General features: G+C 38.5%; 1 protein-coding gene across 1 annotated transcript in view; it reads left to right on the forward strand.

Annotated features, from left to right (window-relative positions):
* Positions 1-20,549, forward strand: part of LOC109858052 (TSC22 domain family protein 1-like) — a 72,046-nt gene that overhangs the window by 43,886 nt on the left and 7,611 nt on the right. The window contains exons 2-4 of the mRNA XM_020434929.1: positions 1,400-1,685; positions 19,265-19,367; positions 19,511-19,533. Of these exons, the coding sequence (XP_020290518.1) occupies positions 1,400-1,685; positions 19,265-19,367; positions 19,511-19,533 (412 nt within the window). The remainder of the gene's footprint in view (positions 1-1,399; positions 1,686-19,264; positions 19,368-19,510; positions 19,534-20,549) is intronic.

Consider the following 20,549-nt stretch of genomic DNA (forward strand, 5'->3'; position numbering starts at 1 on the left):
GTCATCTGAAACAAAAATTTCAAAAAGATTCTTAATCCGTACGCTTGCCGCTATCGCAGCTAGCAGAATTGATCATTTTTATAAAAAAGAAACAAAATGGCGGCCATTTAAAACTTTAAAGCAGAAAATTGCATTTGTTTCGCTTATTGGTGATAAAAAAAAATAAGAAATTTTTGTCAAAAATGAACGATTTTGCTACCTGCAATAGCAATAAGCATGTAGATTATTCTTTATTAAAAAACATTCTTTAAAAAATGCTTGAAATTTTGGCTGTTATATGAGAAAACCCCCTTTTAAGTAAAATTTTTTCCGTCTTTACATGTAAAACCGTTACAGTGGAACTTGGTTTATCCGGATCAATTGGGGAACAAGATAGTTGGGATAACCGAGACCCAATCTCTATTATACGGAACTATCGGTCTATATAATAGAGATTGGGCCTCAAGTCGTTCCGGATAAAAGAGGTCCGGATAAACGAGGTTCTACTGTATATTCCTCACACACACACACGTTTAGTGTAGTTTCTAATTTTGCGAATAGATTTTTAGAAATTCAGGTACTGATTCTCTTCTCTTTTCTTATTCATCAGAGAAATTCGTACATTTGTGTAAGAAAACGATCCGTCAAAGTGAGAAAGAAGAGAAGCGCGTGTGTTTGCTACCGCCTGTACCACAGTTTTTTTCAATGTTTGCCTTAAGAGTTAGAACATCGAACGTCTCTTTGCGACCGACCGTTTCGTCTGGATGTTTCTTACTGTTTCAAGGAAGAAAAATGTTTAGGGATGCGCCGGCGGATGTGTTTCTGACTCTTTTGATTTTAGCGTTTGTTTACTCCTCCATTTTCTGAATTATGTGGAAGTAAACGGAAGATGCGCGCGCGCGCGCGCGTTGAATTTTTTTTTCTACTATCTTGTGCAGAGGTACAACGAGGATTCCATTAGTCGTGTTGACTCGGGACTGTCGCAGCATCAAAAAGCATATAGACTGGCAAAATATCAACTGTTCCACAACAATCTAATAGCACATAGATTTATCTTTGTAGAATTCATTAGATATGCTTAACAACGTCACAATATTTTCCGACAATATTATTTTAACAAATATTTGTACAAGATTCTCATGGTATCAAATTAGCAGAGAAATAAGGATCGTCAAACGCCTGAATGTATGCGCAAATTATATCTTGTAAAAAATATATTTAATGTAACACATGTGATAATTTGAATTTAATTCAATTTGAAGATTCACTTCAAATGTTTTTTTTATTTGTATTTCTTACGTACAAAAATAAACTAATCTCTTTCACTTGTTTATAAAATATTATTTTCCGATATTTTATACGTAAAAAAGTTATCAGTTTTATACGTTGTAAAATTGCATGAAAATAATTGTTGTTTCAGATCACGGTCACCAGCACAACCACAACAAGCACAAACACAGTCCATCCTGGTATAAATGATATGGATTGGTTCGCTGGTGTCGCCGAAGAGGAATTGTTGTATTACACGGGCGTCGGCAATGATGTCGATTCCTTGTGGGCTGTTATTGGGAGTTTTGTACCTCCGCCACCTAGACCGCCTTATCTACCCGAAGAGAGTGTCGCCACCGACGGACTCACCACCTGCGATTTATGTTCTTGGGCATGGAGGAACGATAGGCATTCCTTCTCCCTCGATGGCACTCTTGGTAAGTTTTGTAACATTAAAATTTTTTTTTTTTTCAAATAAAAAAAATTAGTTATCAAATAAATCTTAATTGCATTTTTTGAATTATTAACGAAAAATCAATCGAATAAATTCCAGTATTGAAATTTGTTGCGTTAAAAAAATCTTTCCTATTGAAAGAAAGTCTTGAAAAAATAACAATGTCATCATATTTAAAATGTTTTAATTAGATCTACGTTAAGTGTTGTTGTCGTTTGAGCTGAATTCAAAGAATTCTCATCAGACAGACGAATAGAAGTGCTATCGAAATATCTTTGCTTCATCAGTGAAGTAATACGAACGACGTTCATTTACTATGCTGTGTCACTTTCTCTTGTCATCACTTCAGCTAGTAGTTCTCGAAAGATGAGTGGTCATCTTGAACAAGCCATGCACATCCGCACACATCTCGGAATCGGGTTATTTCTCGTATACACATACTCGAATGTGTTTGCGACGTGTTTGTTCGTCAAACAGCTTTTCCAGTCTAGTGCGTGCTTTAAGATTCAGGGCATCTCTTTCTCTCTTTCTCTCCCTGTCTTGAACAAACGTCAACGAGATCTATTGTAAGGATGTTGTAAAATTTCTGATCTTAAACACCTCCCGCGCTCCACCAAATCACATTTGCTTAGAGAGATTTTCTCTTAATTATTATTATTATCCTATTAAAACATTATATACAGAGACTAAAATTTTTTTAAATATAAAATTACATTTTTTAATAAAATTACAATTTTTCTTTTTCTCTCCCTATAAAATGATATATAATACGTGAGAATTAAATTACTAATTACAAAGAATGTGATTTGGCATAATGATAACAATCGATTGTGAAAAAAAATAATAACGAATTTTCTCCCTCCCGGTATATATTTCCGATAATGTGTGAACTGTGAGTGATAATTCTCAAATGCTTTCTTCCAACACAGGCCTAACCTTCATATCCGGTTGACGTGCATCGACCAATCAGAAACACGTCGGTCCCGCTCCCATGATTCTCCCCTTCGAGATCGCACATACGCGAACGGGAACTTACACGCGAAGGCGTACGTAAAGTTTCTGCACATATCGTGACACGCGGGGTTTTCTCCCACTTCTCCGGTAGTTCTTTTCAAGGGTCTCACTCTCTCTTTCTCTCTCTCTCTCTCTCCCCTCTGTCACCCCGCGGGCCCGCCGACGTCCGGGCACGCATTATCGCCATTACCATGAATTCCCGCAGTTATTACGCCTCTGTTGCGCCGCCACCAAAATGGCGGCTGGGCGCATCCTACCGTGCAAGGAGGACGCACACCTCGCGCTCCTCTTTTTATTGTGGTGGCGTCTGCGCTGCCGGCATGTCGTGCTACGTTATACTGCTCGACAATTAACGTCGAGAATGGCGGCGGTCGGCGGTAGGGATAATTGACCCTGTCAGAACTATGACAGTACTTTTACACCGTCGCATGATTCGCTGGATCTCTTTGTTTTATCTTTTTGTCAAATAGGAAAAAATAGTCGCAGCGTATTTCCGATTATATAATAAAAGCTGTGATTTTATATTAAATTAAACTTAAATGTTCCACATTTTTTATCTCATTTTCCAGCCTTTCTGCTCTTCGTGACGTGACAAACAAAAATCGCTTGATATTTTACGGATATTCTTTACTAACAGAGCGAATGGGCGTTTTTTGTCGTCACGTCGCAAGCGAATACCTGTGTATATAGTCCGAGTGTACACGCGCACGAGAGTAGACTCGCGTTAAATAAAAAAAATAGAACCGAGACGAGAGTATGGTGCGCGTTCGGGGCTTCAAGGAGGTTGGCAACGGCGGTAATCATCGCGTCACTTCCCATCCTTCACGATGTAATAATTACGAGATCGCGTCCCCCTCTTAATCTCGACGTGATTCAAACTCGTGGCTTGTCGACGAAGGAAAGACAACGAGGGAGGTGGGAAGAGATCGGGAGAAAACAGAGAAGAGAGGCGCGAAGCGGGCTTTAATACGAGCTTGCGAGTACCTTTCGGTCTTTCGCAGTCTCGTGTCGAGACCGTAGGCCGGCATGATTTGGCGTGACTTCAACGAGCGAGCAAGCGAGCGAGCAACAACTTCGTATATGTTTCGCACTCGGAGATTCGCGCGAAGGTTCGTTAACGCTCGACAAGGGTGCCATTTGGTAAAAACAACGTGTAAAAATATTGTGAGAAATCTGATATGTGAGATTGTATAAGCGTAGAGTTGAGAAATATTCTTTTATAAGAAGGCAGATCGACATAACGATGAAAATTTGCACACGATCGATCTGTGATCGATACGCAAGTAAACGGTTATATATGATCAACTGATAAATTCAAAAACCTTTTGAACTTTGGAGCATTCATTTTATTAGCATTAGCGTTCCAAGTAAGAAATTGACTTGTTCGTTAATTATCGCGTTGATTCGGCGATTTTGCGAATATTACAAAGGAAAAAAACATTTGCCAAGTCTGTAAAATATATTCACAAATATACAAGCCACTTATCGCGTTGATTCGGCGATTTTGCGAATTATAATACACGTACATTGCGGCTCGAAAGAGACATTGCAGTTAAATAAAAAATTGTTGTGTCAATTATCTCGGTGTGATTATCCTTAAAACTGACTTGGACATTTATTTTAATTATAGTCTTTGGTCAGGATATTTTGTTTCTTTATTTTTGGCGAAAGATTTCACAATATTTCATGCGAAAGTTGATATACGGGGATTCACGAGAACAAAGGGTGATTAATTATCGTATCCTTAAGGAATGTTCTGCTCAGGAAAGTACGTCGAGATAATAGAAAAGTAGCTTGAGCGCATGTATCAAGTTGTCAAAAAAAAAAAAAAAAAAACATTACACACGCGCGATGCTAAATGTTTTTTTTTTTTTTTTTTTAAATAAAAACAGCGTCTACACAAAAGTCAAAAATCGCACTCGATGGCAAATCTTTTTCGTGACGCATTTAAATTCGCGCTTGTAAATTATCCCCACTTTGTTTAATTTAACATACAAATCATCTCAAACTTACATGATATTTTAAATTAAATATCAAGGAAATCAAACATTGTGCGCTTGAATGAATTTAACAGAGACATTTGCGAATGCAAAAGTGAGAAATAAAGAGAAGCGATTTAACATCTCTCTGTGTGCTCTTCGTATAGAATGACGTAACGATGTTTTCATAACTCGACGTGAAGCAGATTTGATGCGGCCGTAATGCGATTCGATTGTGTCGCCGGTGAGAATAATACGCAAGCGGATTCCATTCCCGGTTGGGGAAGATGAAAAATGATTCGCGGAGAGAGAGAGAGAGAGAGAGCCACGTATATATGAATTATCGCGGGCTCGCTAATGCCATTAGATAGCCGTCACGAAAGTGGAGAAATTACACGGGAAGAGAAGGCTGAGGCTAGCGAGAGTATTAATCGTGCATTTTAGTGGATAATTAATTCAAAACTTCAAAGAGCCACGGCTTAATTATATGTAAATAAAGATCGCCGGCGCAGATAGACAAATCATCAATCTTTAAGTACGTGAAGCGAACGACGGCGACGGCGCTACGTTTGCCGGCGTACGTGAATTATAGAAAACGGTAAATTGGATAATGAATACGTTTATTAGCTGAGATACTGCATTGCATCGATTGCCCACGCGCGCGCCCTCGTATATTATATCGTGTATCGCACGATTTCGCAGCGGCGACAGACGGCGATCGAGCAGCGCGCCTTGTGCGCTAACGATGATTGGTGCGGAGTTAATTATCGTGTCTCTCCGCGTGTTATCTCTCTTTGGCAGTCTCCTCCCCCTCCTCTCCCCGTACAAATTATCTCAAGATTACGCGTCAAAGTTTACTTTGGAATGATCGCGTGTTAATCAACGGACTAGAAAGCTGTTGTAATATCTACGTGTCGCGACTTCAACCCGCGACGACGGCCAGAACACGGTAAATTAGCGAGTTTCTTCACGTTTTCATTAAAGCCTCGCGTGGGATTCACGTTAATATTTCATTTAGCTCGAGATATATATTTGACGCGGGTCGCGTTTGATTGCATCGCGTTTGATTGCACGAGATTCGCGCCGTTATAAGATCCGATGTCGCAATCTCTTTCCGACGTTGCCGCGCGACGCGATTTCGCACCAAAGACAAGATCTTCGATAACGACGAAAGAAAATTTGTGTCGTGCGTTAATGTTACGCCGTGTGTTATTAAAACGTCTTCTTTATAATGACGACAAGAAAAGTGTTTTTGTTTTTATCCAAGAGCTGCGTTTGAAAAACACAGTCGTTTGTCTCGTGTTTCGAGTAATGTCGATATAAGCGTTCGTACTTATCTCTTGTGTCTAAGTTTCTCCAAATGCTTTTCTTTCTCTGTTTGATTGAGCCGCAAGTCCGATACTATTAATGCGTCCGCCGTGCTGTTTCCAGCGGCATTTCGGTTTAAGTGAGAGATATTACTACCCGAGACTAATTACATGTAGCCCGACGGAATCGTTTCGAGATGGGAGACTTTCTTATCTGCGGCACTTACGGAACTACGCCGTTGTACGTGGTACGGTCTTATCTTAGACGACACGAAGTGTGTGACGCGATATATCCGGAAACACGATCGCGCCGTTTTCCACCTGCCGACGGCACCGCGCCGCTTGTTTAAATACGCTCGTGAAGAAACACACGATCGCTACAGGGGCCCCCGCCACAACTGGCTATTATTTATTGTCCTTTTGCTCGCTCGCCTTGTTTCACGTAGAAGTGCGGTCGAGAGGAAAAGAAAGATGTTGACCAGCCGATGTCACGTGTCACGCCGCAATAGATGCCGTAGAAATATAACCACTGACATTCGCGATGGATCGACGTGCAGAGGCGGACCGTTAACTTTGGGGGCCCTGGGCTAACACTGTTTGCCTGTGCCAGTACTTGGAATTATTTTTATGGCAAAAAAACGGTTGGTTTTGCCGTTTATTTTTGACCACGAAGAAGTCCTTTGATTGAACGGTGCCCATAAAGACCATATCTAAATCCGCCTCTGTCAACGTGAGATCGGACGAATTCTACGTGCGATGAGACGATTTGCAAAGACCGACATTTTCCGCCCCCTGGATTTGGCAGCGAAAGCCATCGACCTCCTGCGCGCTACGACCGCTTTTCGGGAGAATTTTTTATACGAACCACCCAGAAGTAGATATCGAGATCTTGTACACCTTTCTCGGCTCTTCCGTCCGATAATTAAGCTCTTATATTCCAATTCTGCTCAAACTGGATTCGGCGAGTGCTGTTATAATTTTCTCCCGAGCATATCATTAAAGCGGGGCTTGTTAATGGAAGATTCATCGAGAGTGTGCGATATTTTGCTGATATCGCGAAATGTTTCTACGTACACTTTGTGTACGTGTCTGTCGTTTTCTCTCGACGGAATCTTTTTTTTTTTTTTCAAGTTTCTTCTCGCATCATCTGGAATTTTTTTTTTTTCACAATAAAGTCCCGTAAAGTAAACCTCAGACAGATATGTTGTGACCGAACCACTTTTGTATGATCGTAATTTGTGTGACATTAAAAAATAGACTCATCAAATTACGATTCACCGCGATTGTAACGTCAAGTTCCGTAAACGCGACAATGGCGTCTTTGTTTTCGTTTCTGAACCTCTTCTCGTACGTGCACGATAACGCGCGTGCCTCTTAAAGCTTTTTACATCAACCACACAGAACTTACCCACACAGGAATCGTATAACCACTCTTACGAAGAAGTGGCTCTTCTCTTTTTTTTTATCTCTCGTGTCTCTTTCTCTTCTCGATCCAACATGCGCAGAACGAGCCACAGAAGAACCTATCCACTCGATTCTATTCTTACACTTTTGCCGGGCGTAGGTACGATCTGACGTTGACGTGCACCAACTGCCTTCGAGCGGGTTTCTCGAGTTCAGGGTTGAAGTCGAGTGAGTACGCGCGAGCGAACGATTCCGTTAACTAAGTTCCCCGTCCGTGTGGAGTATATTTCTCACGAACAGCCACTGGGAATAACTGACTGTTCGGAGAAGATCTCGTGCTCGTTAAAAATGGACACGGATATTGTTAATACGTCAGCAGGTTCGCTCGCAGAATTTTACGTTATAGAGTAAAACCAATGATTGGCACTTTAAGCCCGGTGATTGGCACTTTGAAGACCTATCAAGTTTTTTTTTCAGGAATATCAGCTAGAGGTCTCTAAAATAATTTTGCTGTAAAAAAATTCGAATTAATCTTACTATAGACGTCAAATAAAAAGAGTAACCGTAGATACAAATGTAGACTGCCACGTAAGTTTTATGTATTGTTTGCTCTGAAAATCACAATAGAGAGAATTTTTATAATTCTAAGTATATAATGATAAAATATTAAATAATATGATTCAATAAGATTAATTAAGTAAGATCATATATCTTTATCGATAGTGCGTTTATCTCGCTGATAGTTACCGATGATCCTATACTCTATTATTTTTAGGTTGCGTTTCCCAAATTCGAATTCAATACTGAAAATCTATAGTCACGCGTGACATGTATCATAGATTAACTTTCCTGAAGATGTTGCCATAAAATTCAAAAACAAGAAGAACGTTTCTGTTGTGACAATTTTGTAAACTATGTTATAAAATGATGTCAGAAATTTCGGTACGCAAAATGCAAAAAATTGCGCAGAAAGGTAACTACCTGTTGCAAAGATTGCAACGCTCAATCTCATTTTAGCTTAAAATGTTTTAACATGGTACATCGTGGAATTTAATTCTTGTAAAATATTATGTTTCAATAAAAATTTTTAATTGTGAAATAGCGCACGTTTTATTTCACAATGTTCTCTAGTTATTACGGTGTTCAAAATTTTTAATCGATGATTCATCTTATTTTAATTATTCTAAAAAAATGTAGTGTAACGCCGATGGTCACAGATAACCATCGTAGCCTCTAAGAAGACAAGCGCCGGTGGTCATCGTAGCAGTCAACGTGTTAACACTAGACAAACTCAATAGCAATTTAAATGCTAAGTTTAAAACTGACAATTAAGGTCAACACAAGCCTGTGCTGGATTTTCGAGCAATTATAAATTTATTTTCTAACATCCTTAAATTGTGTAAATTAACACACGTCGAAAATCAAATTAAATTTAAATTCGAAAATTCATATAGGATATCCGTTTTGCATCACAAATATATAAAATACCTAATTTTCTTCCCCTCCTTTTTCCGCTCGTCTCTGTAGAAATTAAAAACTCCATTGCAAAAAAGACGCTCGGCTTAAAAGTCGAACCCGGATCTCGCGATTTCCATGAAAGAGTAAATTCGGTATTCACATATTCGTCATGGAAGATAAGACATTCTATGTGAATTTTTGAATTAAATTTAATTCGAATTTCGACGTGTAATTTACATGATTTAGGAAAGCTCAAAAATAAATTTATAATTGCTCGAACATCTAGACTTGTATTAATCTTAACCATCAAACTGCAAAAAATTTTTTTGCACCTTCTATCTGCAAACCAGGATTGTTTATGTCTCAATGTATTTTTGTCTATGTTAAAGTTATAGAAAAATTCTAAAAAAATTTACGTAGTATCTTTAAAACTTTCTATTTTACAGATCATTCAAAACATTGTGTAAAAAATTAATTTCTTTAAATAATTTTTTGATATAAACAAAGTAACTCAAGTTTAGTAACTTGAAATGTAATTTTATTTAAAAAATCTTTCCAAAATTTAATCAAATTGAAAAAAGTGCTTAAATTGAGGATAAAGGTTGTAGTTTTTATTTAAAAAATTATGCTATTGCATTTTATTAAATATTTTGAATTTTTTTATTTTATTTTATTTTATTTTGTTTTATCACTATTGCTGTCGAAGTTGTACTGGAGATCTGAAATTTGAACATTTCTCCTCGTATACAATTTTTTTAGGGTGGGGTCGGACTCCTCTCCCTTCCCTCGTTTGTAAGTTACAAACGCAAGTTGATTTTGCGCGGACACGAATGACTCTGGTTTGCAAAGTAAGGGGTAATTGTTAGTTTAAAAATCAATAAGTTCCAATTATTGGAGGATATTGGAGGATATCTATAAATTCAATTATGACAAATTTCATTAGTTACGTATAAGTTGCTTACGTATAAGTTACACATTTGCGCGTTTGTATTTTATTACATACATCTTACATAAAGCGTTTTGAATGCCATTGAATGAAGCGTGTATTCTGCATATGCAAAAGCATGGATGTATCATCAGCGTGAGATTTTATAGAGATGTCTTATATAATCGCGTAATCGCCGGCGCGATATACTCCGCTATCGTGATTACCATCGTTGTTTCTCATATTATATAATCATCATGACTATTGTCGGCTTGTATAGATTGCATCCTGTGGCGTATCGGTACCGTTTTACGCCTCCGGTAAAGCGCTCGAATCTCTTCCGATTGCGGCTACGGCGGCATCGACGACTTCGTAGAGAGAGGAGCTGCCAATCACGGCACGTGATCGCTCTTTCCTCTCGAAGGGCAGATTTCAGTTCGACCGATGCAATCTGAAAACGCCGCGTCCGATCACCCTACGGGTAAATGCGTGATGTTCACCGCGCATGAAAGACAATGTCAAGCCAACAAGATTGTTCGGATAAACATATCATTAAATCGAGCTTTTTGTACGATGCATGACTTGAGCGCATCCTTTCCGCGTAATCTGTCTATCGCGCTCTTAGCGCGATTATCGGTCCGTGTTCTGTGCACAAATTTAAATTTTACTGAGGCCAGTTCAAGAAAAGAATATGACAATTCGAAATTATTGATTAGTATCGATCAGTCTAACACACGCGAGTTTATTCGCGAGTGTTAAATTCGATTTACTCAGCATAGCAATCTCCGCTGAAAAAACGAACGATTTGCTCCGTCAATTCCGATTATATAAATTTATTAATAATTGATATTTGATCGCGTGCCAGGCTGACAATTAAATACTTTCAGGAAGCCGATGTATCCGATCTTTTTTTTTTTTTTATCGCGCACGATCTAGCGAAGCGAGAGATAAGCTGAGATGGGAACGCGCGCGTTTTACACGCACGTGAAAAGACAACCGACTGTCTGACTGTCAGTCCGTCTGTCCCGCCGGCCACACCTTTGCAGACAGGACGGACAGGAAGAGAAGCGGAGAAGTATCGCGACCGGTGAACCCAGATTGGATGACGGATAACTCGGACGCGATCGATCGTTCATCTGGTGATGGATCTGTTCTCGACTATTCTTTATTCTCGCTGTTCTCTTTCCCCATCTTGCGCCTCTTCTTGTTCCGCCGTAACAAGTGCCGACTTGGGACACGTTATACATCTTACACGTATTTTCAATCACGATCCGATCACTTGCGTGACATTATCTCGATTATAGGAGATAGTAGTGGCTTGATAGATCAGCGGGCTTGATTCTATCGGGATTCTATCGAAGCTCTACCGTTCGTCACATTCGGCCGAATGATAATAACATCATGTCTCTCGCGTCTCTTTCGTTACTCACGTAGACATTGGATTAGAGCGTGACGTAACGCGAATTAAAGAAACGAATCCACATTCCGGGAGATTGCTCATATATTTCGCACATTTTTAGCCGCTCGTGCGGTTGGATGAATAATTCAACAGTCTCTAATCTGAAATGTCATCACACGACCACGCGCGAATCTTCTTCTTGATTTGCACAGATTTGGGCGGCATTTTTTAGATATACTATATATTTTACTGATATATCTTACAACTGCGTAACTGGACATCGATCATTTAGCGCAACGGCGTAAGATAAACAGACAAGAATGCTGTGATGAGTTTTCTTTCTCGTCGAATCGAATAACTAATTTTTTGCTTTTTATGTAAACTCGCTAAAGCTGTAAAATATCGCGACTAAACCTTCAGTTGGTTTTTTTGCTTATATAATTACCGCTAATAGAGTGGTATAATAAATTGGCATGATGAAGTGGTATAATAATGAAGAACGGAATAGTAATGAAGATAATGACTGATTATTAAATAATCAAAAAATAACGACCGAATATTTGATGTGTTAACCCTTTGAGTCTAAACCTTTGATCTCCTATCGACTCAAAAATTACGCATAAGCGTTTCTAGAAAAAACTAGGTTTTCTTAAACGCTTATATCTTTGAAGCTACTAGAGATTGTTTAATTTGTTTTTTTTTTATTAACGCAGAATCGTTTAAACTTTTGATTTAAAAAAAACAAAATTGAAAAATATTGATTTCTCACAGAGATATTCGATTTTAAAGTCTCACGGATCCGGTCTAGCCAAGTTGTCGTTTTTGAGATCTGACCACAAAGGCTTAATATGCATTTATATATATTGTATTTGTACGTAAGTGTTTTACATTAGATTTAAATGCTTTATAAGCATGTCTATTTCCGCCGGTAAAACGGACAAATATGGAAAGAGACGTGAATATGTAATGAATCCTACGAAGCGGCGAGTATATTGAGCCATCAGGTAGACGGGAGAACTTCCCGAGCGCCGCTTTTAAAATCCTTAGTCACGCGGGTTTTATTTACGAGCGTCCGACCGACTAATTTCCCGGATAACCATGTGAGATTTAGTGTCGCTCCGTAATGCGGCAAGTTTCCTTCGCGCGCGTGAATGCTGCGAACGATGATGAAAAAGTAGTTCTTTTAACGCAGAGAGGATTGCGGTAGATGGGTCATTATTGGACGGTCGTTATTGGTCATGCGTGCGTTTTATCAAATAATATAGTATCTTAAATTTATTCAAATTTAGTATCTCAAATTTATTAAAATTTTTTGCGCAATTAATAATATCAAGCATAATAAACTTTTTAACTTATGAGTCAGTTCATATTTTTGAGTGCATCAAACATATAATCTATGAGATATAAATAGTTAGAGAAAGAGAGAGAGAGTGAAAGAGAGAGAGAGGGAGAGAGAGAGACCGACTAAGACTGACGAAATCTAAAATGAGACAGATTAAAAGAACTGCGGCAGCGACGATGACAGCGGAGGACGACGACTCAATTATGATCACACGACTCGTTTGACATATACGGAGTGTCTCGAGAGTTCAACATAAATTTCTTTCTGTCTACAGACTTAAGAACCAATTTGCAGTTTCTTTTTGCCAGAGATATTAAGACATAAATTTTTCAGTTATAACTAATTAAACGGACTCTCCCGAGAAAGGATTTACATAAATTAAACTTTAGGTATAGATACAGATTGTAACATATATGTATATTATACATATACATGTTATTTTATTACTCGTACTTATTTTAAAAAGACATGATTGTTGCAAATATCTTGTAAAACAGAACAGTTGTGCGATCACAATTGTTTTGCAATCTTTATACATAATACATGTGACTCATCTGAAAAGTATATTCAACTTAATATCTACATAAACATAACACTCTAAAATAATTTGTTCGATGTCAGCGAGCGGATCAGCAATTACATCTCATAAATTATGATAATTTTTATGCGACAAGAGAGAAATTACTCAGAACCATTTGATTGAATAAATTAATAAGATAATAAGAAATATTATTAAAAATTTATTAAACGTTCTCATCTATCTGCACACGTTTTAGATTTCTCCGATAATGAGAAAAAATTATTCGAATCCGTGGTTCATTTTAGTAATTGAGGAGAAGAGACGAGATTTAACGATAGTCACCGGCTTAAATTCAATGCATTTTTCAATGTGACGATAACTAAGAGAAGATTAAAATTCAGTGGCGTAATAAATATAAAAACTGTTTTCTCGTATAAAAACTTTGGAGAGAGTTCAACGATGAAAGAAAAGAATTACCATCCGACGTAAGATTCTTTCTTGTGTGAGAAAAAAAATAATATACTTATATAACGCATTTGTCTCGCAATGTTGTTGTCTCTGCGCGCGTGTTTGTATTTCAAAAAAATCTCGGCTACTTTTGCGAAACCAAAATCGTTCTTTAATGATGATTGATGACCAATGAGCGTGTGTGATACATGTTTACCTTACGTAAAATCCGTAATTAGCCGGATCGGCCGAAATCTAATGGATTGTAGATACGGAATTTTTTTTTGGTCACGATATATCCAACGTTATTTCGCCACATTTGCATTGAACGTCGTCAAATAACACGCAAACTACAGACAATATTTTTTCTCCGAAGAAGACGATAAGTTTATCAAGTAAAAGCAGTTCAATGTGGTACAAATATGTTTTTTTCCTTTGATTTACAAAATTAACGAAATACCAGCGGAAGATGGTAATAGCGTTTAAAACAAATAGCGGAGCATTGCCGTGCCGGCGGCACAATATTTCAAGACGGCCGCGAGAAACGCGTGTTCATCGTGGAAAGAGTGTAATTAAGGTAAATCTCTAATTAACTTTTTAAACGAACCGTGTTTAAAGTTCGCAGTTGAACTGTGTCGCAATAAGCGTACAAATGGAAAGGAAGTGTCCCCGGGCAAAAATAATGATTAAACTCACTGTAATTACGTACAATGTACATCGAAGCGCGGTATAATTTCGCGACTGAATGAGAGCATTGGCATTCAACATTGGCCGTATCGAACATTTGTCAATTTTCTGCGCTTCTACAGTTTGTAAATAATGCAGATTACAATGCGCGGTTTCAAAGAAAAAATTTGTGGCGACGGAAACTTTTGTTTTTATTTCTTGAATAAAAATGATGATCGAAGATTAAATTATATGTATATGTAAATATATGCAGATACATCATTAACATTGTTAACATGTGTGCCATTGCAAAATTAATCAAATAAATTAAAATAAATTACATTTAAAAAACCGTTTGAATCTCTATGCGTTTCGTCTGTGTGTGTAATACGACAATCTCTTTTATAACGTGATATCGCGATTGTTGTTGTGAAAACACAACAATTTGCGAACGTTAAATGTAATTAGAGTGAAATGTCTGATACTTGTACACGTCATAGAACACGCCCGGTTCGTCGATCGAGAACCTTTTAAACGAGCCGGGCGATCGTACAGCTGTAATTGCCAATTTGCATAATGACCATACAAAGTGCCATCTCACGTGATGAAACACACAAACTCTCTTTTACCGAAGTCCAAACTGGAAATTGCTTTGAGTTATATACTCGTCTCTCGGAACTTAATTCTCTCATCGAACTGAAATTCCGGAAATCGTCGGAGCGCGCTAACGTAAATCGAAATGGTCACAAGACGAGCAAAAATCGGGCGACGTAATGAGTCGAATAAAATATATTCGAGTGTGCGTAAATAATCGGCTCTTAATAATCGCAACATCGGCGTCGCGATGCAAACTTTAGTCCGATTTCGCCAAATCGATACTCACCTCGTGTGCACAAACAAGATCGTATCATAATTCATATTATAAGCCGTAGGAGCCGCGCTTACGGAGCTAACCCGTTACGAAAGAAGTTGTCGGTGGCGCAGTAGTGGACGCGAAGGATAAAAACGGTTTACAATATAATCGCGCGACTTGATATCCCACGTATCGACCCCCCACGGATTCATATAAGAATTGGGTCCCGGATCTAGAGCTCGAGTGAGAAACGGAGAAAAAAAGAAAGAAGAGAAAAACAGCCCGGTTATTCGCAAGACCCGTAATTGGAGTCCGGAATCCTGAAATACGAGGTGGACTGTGTGGACCACCTGTCGAAATGGATCGCGGAACGACCTCGAGACCGAACCGGCCGCGCCGAGCAAAAAGAGAATTTGCACGAGATGCATACGACATATACGTATTGAGAAAAGAGAGAGAGAGAGAGAGAGAGAGAGAGAGAGAGAGAGAGAGAGAGAGAGCTAAGTCAAAGAATGTAGGCGTACGACTATCGACGAAAATCTAGAGAAATGTCGAGCGTCACGAGAAGGCGTTTATCGACAAAATCTCGATAAAGAGCTTTAACAGTATGCAGAGACCGGTCCGCGGCGCTCGTAACGGCAGAGGGAACTTGAAATTTACTGATCGGCGAGACTTGTCGATTTCGTGTGCAAATCGTCGGCGTATATTGTCCGCCCGAAAGATATCGCGACGCGGATTTGCCATTGACCGCTTTTGTTATTTCAACTTGCTTAAATAAATATACACATTTTTGCGACAGAGAGGACGAAACGCATTGCACAAAAATGCACGGTCTGCAAATATTTATTTTTATGCGAAGATGGAGAGAAAATCAGAATTTGCAAGTACAGTGTAACAAGCTTCCAAAAATATAAACGATCAACGCGCAGACGTTGGCGTAAAGTTACGGATTTGTTTGTACAGCACAACGAGACATAATCTTAGTCTTAATCTCGAATCGTTTTTTTTCTTTTTTTTTTTTTAACACTAAAAATGAAATCAAAGATCCGACGCATTTTACTTGGTTTAAAAATATTAATGAATAGGTGTCTGAAAAAAAGGATATATGTTATATTTCATAAATTTTAAAAAAGAGCAGAAAAACAAATCATTGTTCATTGTAGCAGGTGAACGAGCAGTTAGTGTAACATACGCTATTTTTCCAACTTAAGTATAGTGTTTTTTAATGTCATATTGTTTTGATCACGTACGCTTTCCTTCAGTTTTCTCATCACCGTGTTTATTGTAATCTCCATCTTCTGACCTGTAGCGGCATTGCTAAGTACTAAAACTTTTGCCGACCTATTCTTTAGATCATACTGACCACAAAAAAAAAAACAAATTTCGAAAATTTGTAATATACGATCTTTTTGCAGACATCCATTCAATTTTAAAAACTTTTGCAAAAATTCCAGCATTTCCTTTCAAGTGTTTGCTAATATGTCTCGTTGTTAATTAAAGAAAATAATTTAACAAAAAAAAGCTGGACATAATTTATTTTCTGTAATTTTTAAAGTGTTTTGAAAGATGCTGAACAAAAAAGATTACACATAGATTAAAATTGGAATTAAATTTATTATTATCGCAATATTTTAAAATTAGTTCGGGGGGTATATGGGTTCCTTCATACATGAGATGCAAGTATAGCATCCTGTATGATTTTATGAATTGAAATTTTCAATTCAAAAAACACGTGAAAACGTGAATTCGTTTATATGTGCATACACGCACATATATATATAGCACATTCACGCACAACATCCTGTGAACGGCTCTTAACGTCCTTATATTCAGATATTATTATTATTATCGATCTCAGATAACCGGATACGTACTTCGAAGCCGTAGTATGTCATTTTGACAATTGAATTTTTCTTCTGAAGTGAACTTCCGAAGTGAAATCAAGCGTTAGAAAACCTTCCTATCTAGTAAAATACATATATGTCACTCAACCTTTTCTTGCTAATGAGACAAACTCACAAAGGATATTTAGAAGATTATTAATTCCGACATACAGATTGAAGAGACTAGCCTTAACTAGCTCGATTCTTGTTCAAAGATCAAAACAATTTAAAATCGAGATAACTGTAAGAACGGACTCGCTCGGTCGACATTAACACGCATTGGTCTAGATGGTTAATCTAGTCGCGAGATGATTGATAACTTTCTCTTGTAAGCGTTATCAGCCGCAACATGCACGCTGTTATGTTCACGTCAGGAACGTGACGCTGATAGACGGGTCTTGCCTTTTCCCTTGCCTCTCTCTCTCTCTCTCTCTCTCTCTCTCTCTCTCTCTTTCTTTCTCTCGACTTTTCAGTCGTATCCACGCGACTTGTTGCCTTCAATTCAAAGCTACATGTCGGAAAGAGACGTGTTAAATGCGTCTCGCTTTTTCTATTACATTCCCGTTGCTCTTCGATTCACCTTTGCCTTTCTCATCGATTCACTCTTCACCTTTATCCTTTCAGAATGGATCTATATAGAAATTAACGTACTACAACCGTCACCGTCTTAATAGAATAATCGTGTTTGAAGAAATATCAATTTAAAAAATTTACGCCAAGTATAAATGAATATTTTCTTCAGAAATCACCTTTTTTTTAATATATATTGTAGCTCGGTTGCGTTTCGATTGGAAGTCTTTCAAAAATCGTTGACTCGATTCTCGAAAAGATGCCGTTTCGTCCCACATTTTTACCTCCTCTTAGTCCGCCTCGCGAAGAAGAAACCACCATTAACGATGCATTTGTATGCAGAGTAGTAGCTCTCGATCACGAGCGGTTCTTTCTTCTTTGAATAAACTTCCTCTTCTTTGGAAGTTTTATTTCCGAGGGCTTTGAGCGATTGCGATGTCGACAATCTCGAGTACATATAAACCCACGTACGCGTGGGCAGATCAATGGCATGAAAGAAGCCACGTGTGACAAGAGCGTAATGAATCTACTTCCCCGAACGAGTGTTATACTTCGTCTCTCGAGATCACGGAGAGTTGGTCTCGGAAGGATTTGAAAACTGGATGCGATCAATGTCGCCGGCGGTAAAGGAGGAAACAGCAAACAAAGTTGTCGGTTGCCAGTTAAAACGCGCGCGTTACGTGGATCTTTCGCGGATAATCCGGCGATCAGCGAGATCTAATTATCCCGTTCCGACGTCGTTCGCGATATTGCATGCAGCCGCTAATCTCCATTTCGACGTTTGAATTCACGTCGGTCGGCGATGAAATCGCGGCACGATTAAGAAGCTCGAGTAAAGACCGATCAGAAATATTTTGTACAAGCTTAAGATATCTCATGATAAAGCGACAAAACTCTAAAAGCCGGACTAATGAGCGCGGAGAAGTGAAGCAAGTGAAGGAATCGGGGCGCGCACGCGATTATCTTGGATAAAACTCGCGTTTGCAGAAGAGAAAACGACTATGCAAACAGTCGGCGAACTGGTCGGCAATCGTTCGACAAATGCGCAATATCTCTTGGGCGAAAGCCGCGGGAAATCATCGCAATCCGATCCGACGAGAAGGAGATCTACTTCCATTCGCCTTCATCGTATACGCTCGCTCGCAACTGCCGTTTCCTCGCAATAAGCCTGCGGTGCGATTCTCTTAATTACGTTCGCGCGGGCGATAATCGCGAACCTCGTTAAGAGGTCTTCGCGATGCGCGCGAGATCGCTGCGCGAGTGCGCGTCCAAGATGAAACGATTTCAGTGGGATAAATGGGGAGTAGCTTAGGGACGCGAAGTGGCTTTCGGTAGGTGTGCGGCAGAAATAATAGCGAAGTACGTCTAATAAACTTACGGGGTGTCCCCCGCTGCGCGGAAACGCACAACGCGCCGGATGAGGCTGTGAGCCAATTACGGGGCACCCGCGAGTAACCGCACGAAGATCTCGAGAGTCGATTTATACGGTGCTCGTGTGTAGTTCGTAACGCTCGGCAAAGATGCCCCGTGCTTGCCCGAGGGAAATACGATAATTTGGCGAAGCAGACACTGAGACGATGCGAAAAGATGTTTTTATGTACATCATCATATTTTAGCCGAAATAAATTTACGTTTTTTTTCTTTAATGACCAAGAAAGTGTATGTTAAATAATATTAATAGTGTAAAAAACTATATTGAATTATATTATTCAATATATAACTATATTGAATTATATTGAATTATATGTATTCTCTCTCAGTATTATTGAATTTGTGATTTTTTGCTGCTTTGCAGAAGCTCCTGGAGAACTCGGATGGGTCTTGACTCTAGTGATAGTGTCCTTAGTATCTGCTGGTATTGGAGCGGTAGTCATGATGACCCTTCTTCATTGCCGAAGGTCAGTGTTATTACTTTGTTTTACACGAATACAAGTAGTTTTGTTAAAAGTAAGGAAGAAAAGATTGCTTACATTGTTTTCAATTTATACTCTTTATATTAATATTTCAGTATTTATTAATATTTTTATTTTGTCTGTTGCAGGATAAAAAGCGCCGGTGGTAGAGGTATGTAAATTCTTATTGTGACGCATATGTTTCATGCGAAATCATGTGATATCAACACACAATTATATTAATATGTTTATTTTATATTTATATTTTTAATTTTATTATTTTATTTATATTTGTATTCTTTTATATTTATTATATATTTACTTTAACCTTTAGAGAGCCGGTGGGATCCACATATGAGCCAGCAACAGACTTAGCAATTATATATGATACATATAGGTTACAAATGTGTGCATAAATTTTCCGTGAAAAAAAGTTCACTATTTCAATGGAATTCTGCCGATCTTCTACAGGTTAACGTAATATATATTTATTTTAACAGATATATAATGAACAAGAACAGATCTGCACAAATGAAACGCGTGTCTTAATTGTCGTGCGAACTCGAACTCGCACAAGCAAAAATTACTTTTAAAGGGATTCACGTGGGATTGGAATTACAATTAATCGAAATTAAGGAAGATTTATTGTCAAGACGCAAAGTCTTCAAATTATGTCAAATTAAACATTACCACTTTCGGAGTTCGACAAGTTTACAGCGATGCTGACATAGTCAGATTCGAAATAAACTTCTAATTGTCCGAGTTTCCTACTAAATTACCAGCTCCTTTCTATTTGCTCGGGTTCTGTATGATATATCGTTAATCAAAAATCATATAGATTTGTTCACGCCGATATCTCATCGTGTAAATTTGAAAAATCCGAGTGTCAACTGATGAAATACCGCCTTTTATAGCGCAGTGTTGTCGGCAAAAAAAAAACAAAATAGAGCAACAATCAGTCGGATCGACAAACGTGACGCTTCGAAAACGTGAGACACGCTCCTGTGAGATACTGTGTCTCTTATCAGGAGATATCTCTTTTTTTGTGATACGTGTCCAGAGGTTAGTTCACGATGTCGCTTTCGCAACCACGTACGAAGGTTTCAGGCGGTGAAGGGACTCACGAACAAAAAGCGAGTCTCATTGCGAGAACTTCGTATAAACAAGTACGCGCGTGCACGTCCGCGC

Source organism: Pseudomyrmex gracilis, unplaced genomic scaffold, assembly GCF_002006095.1.
Source record: "Pseudomyrmex gracilis isolate BER0280 unplaced genomic scaffold, ASM200609v1 scaffold_184, whole genome shotgun sequence".
Taxonomy (NCBI): Eukaryota; Metazoa; Arthropoda; class Insecta; order Hymenoptera; family Formicidae; genus Pseudomyrmex; species Pseudomyrmex gracilis.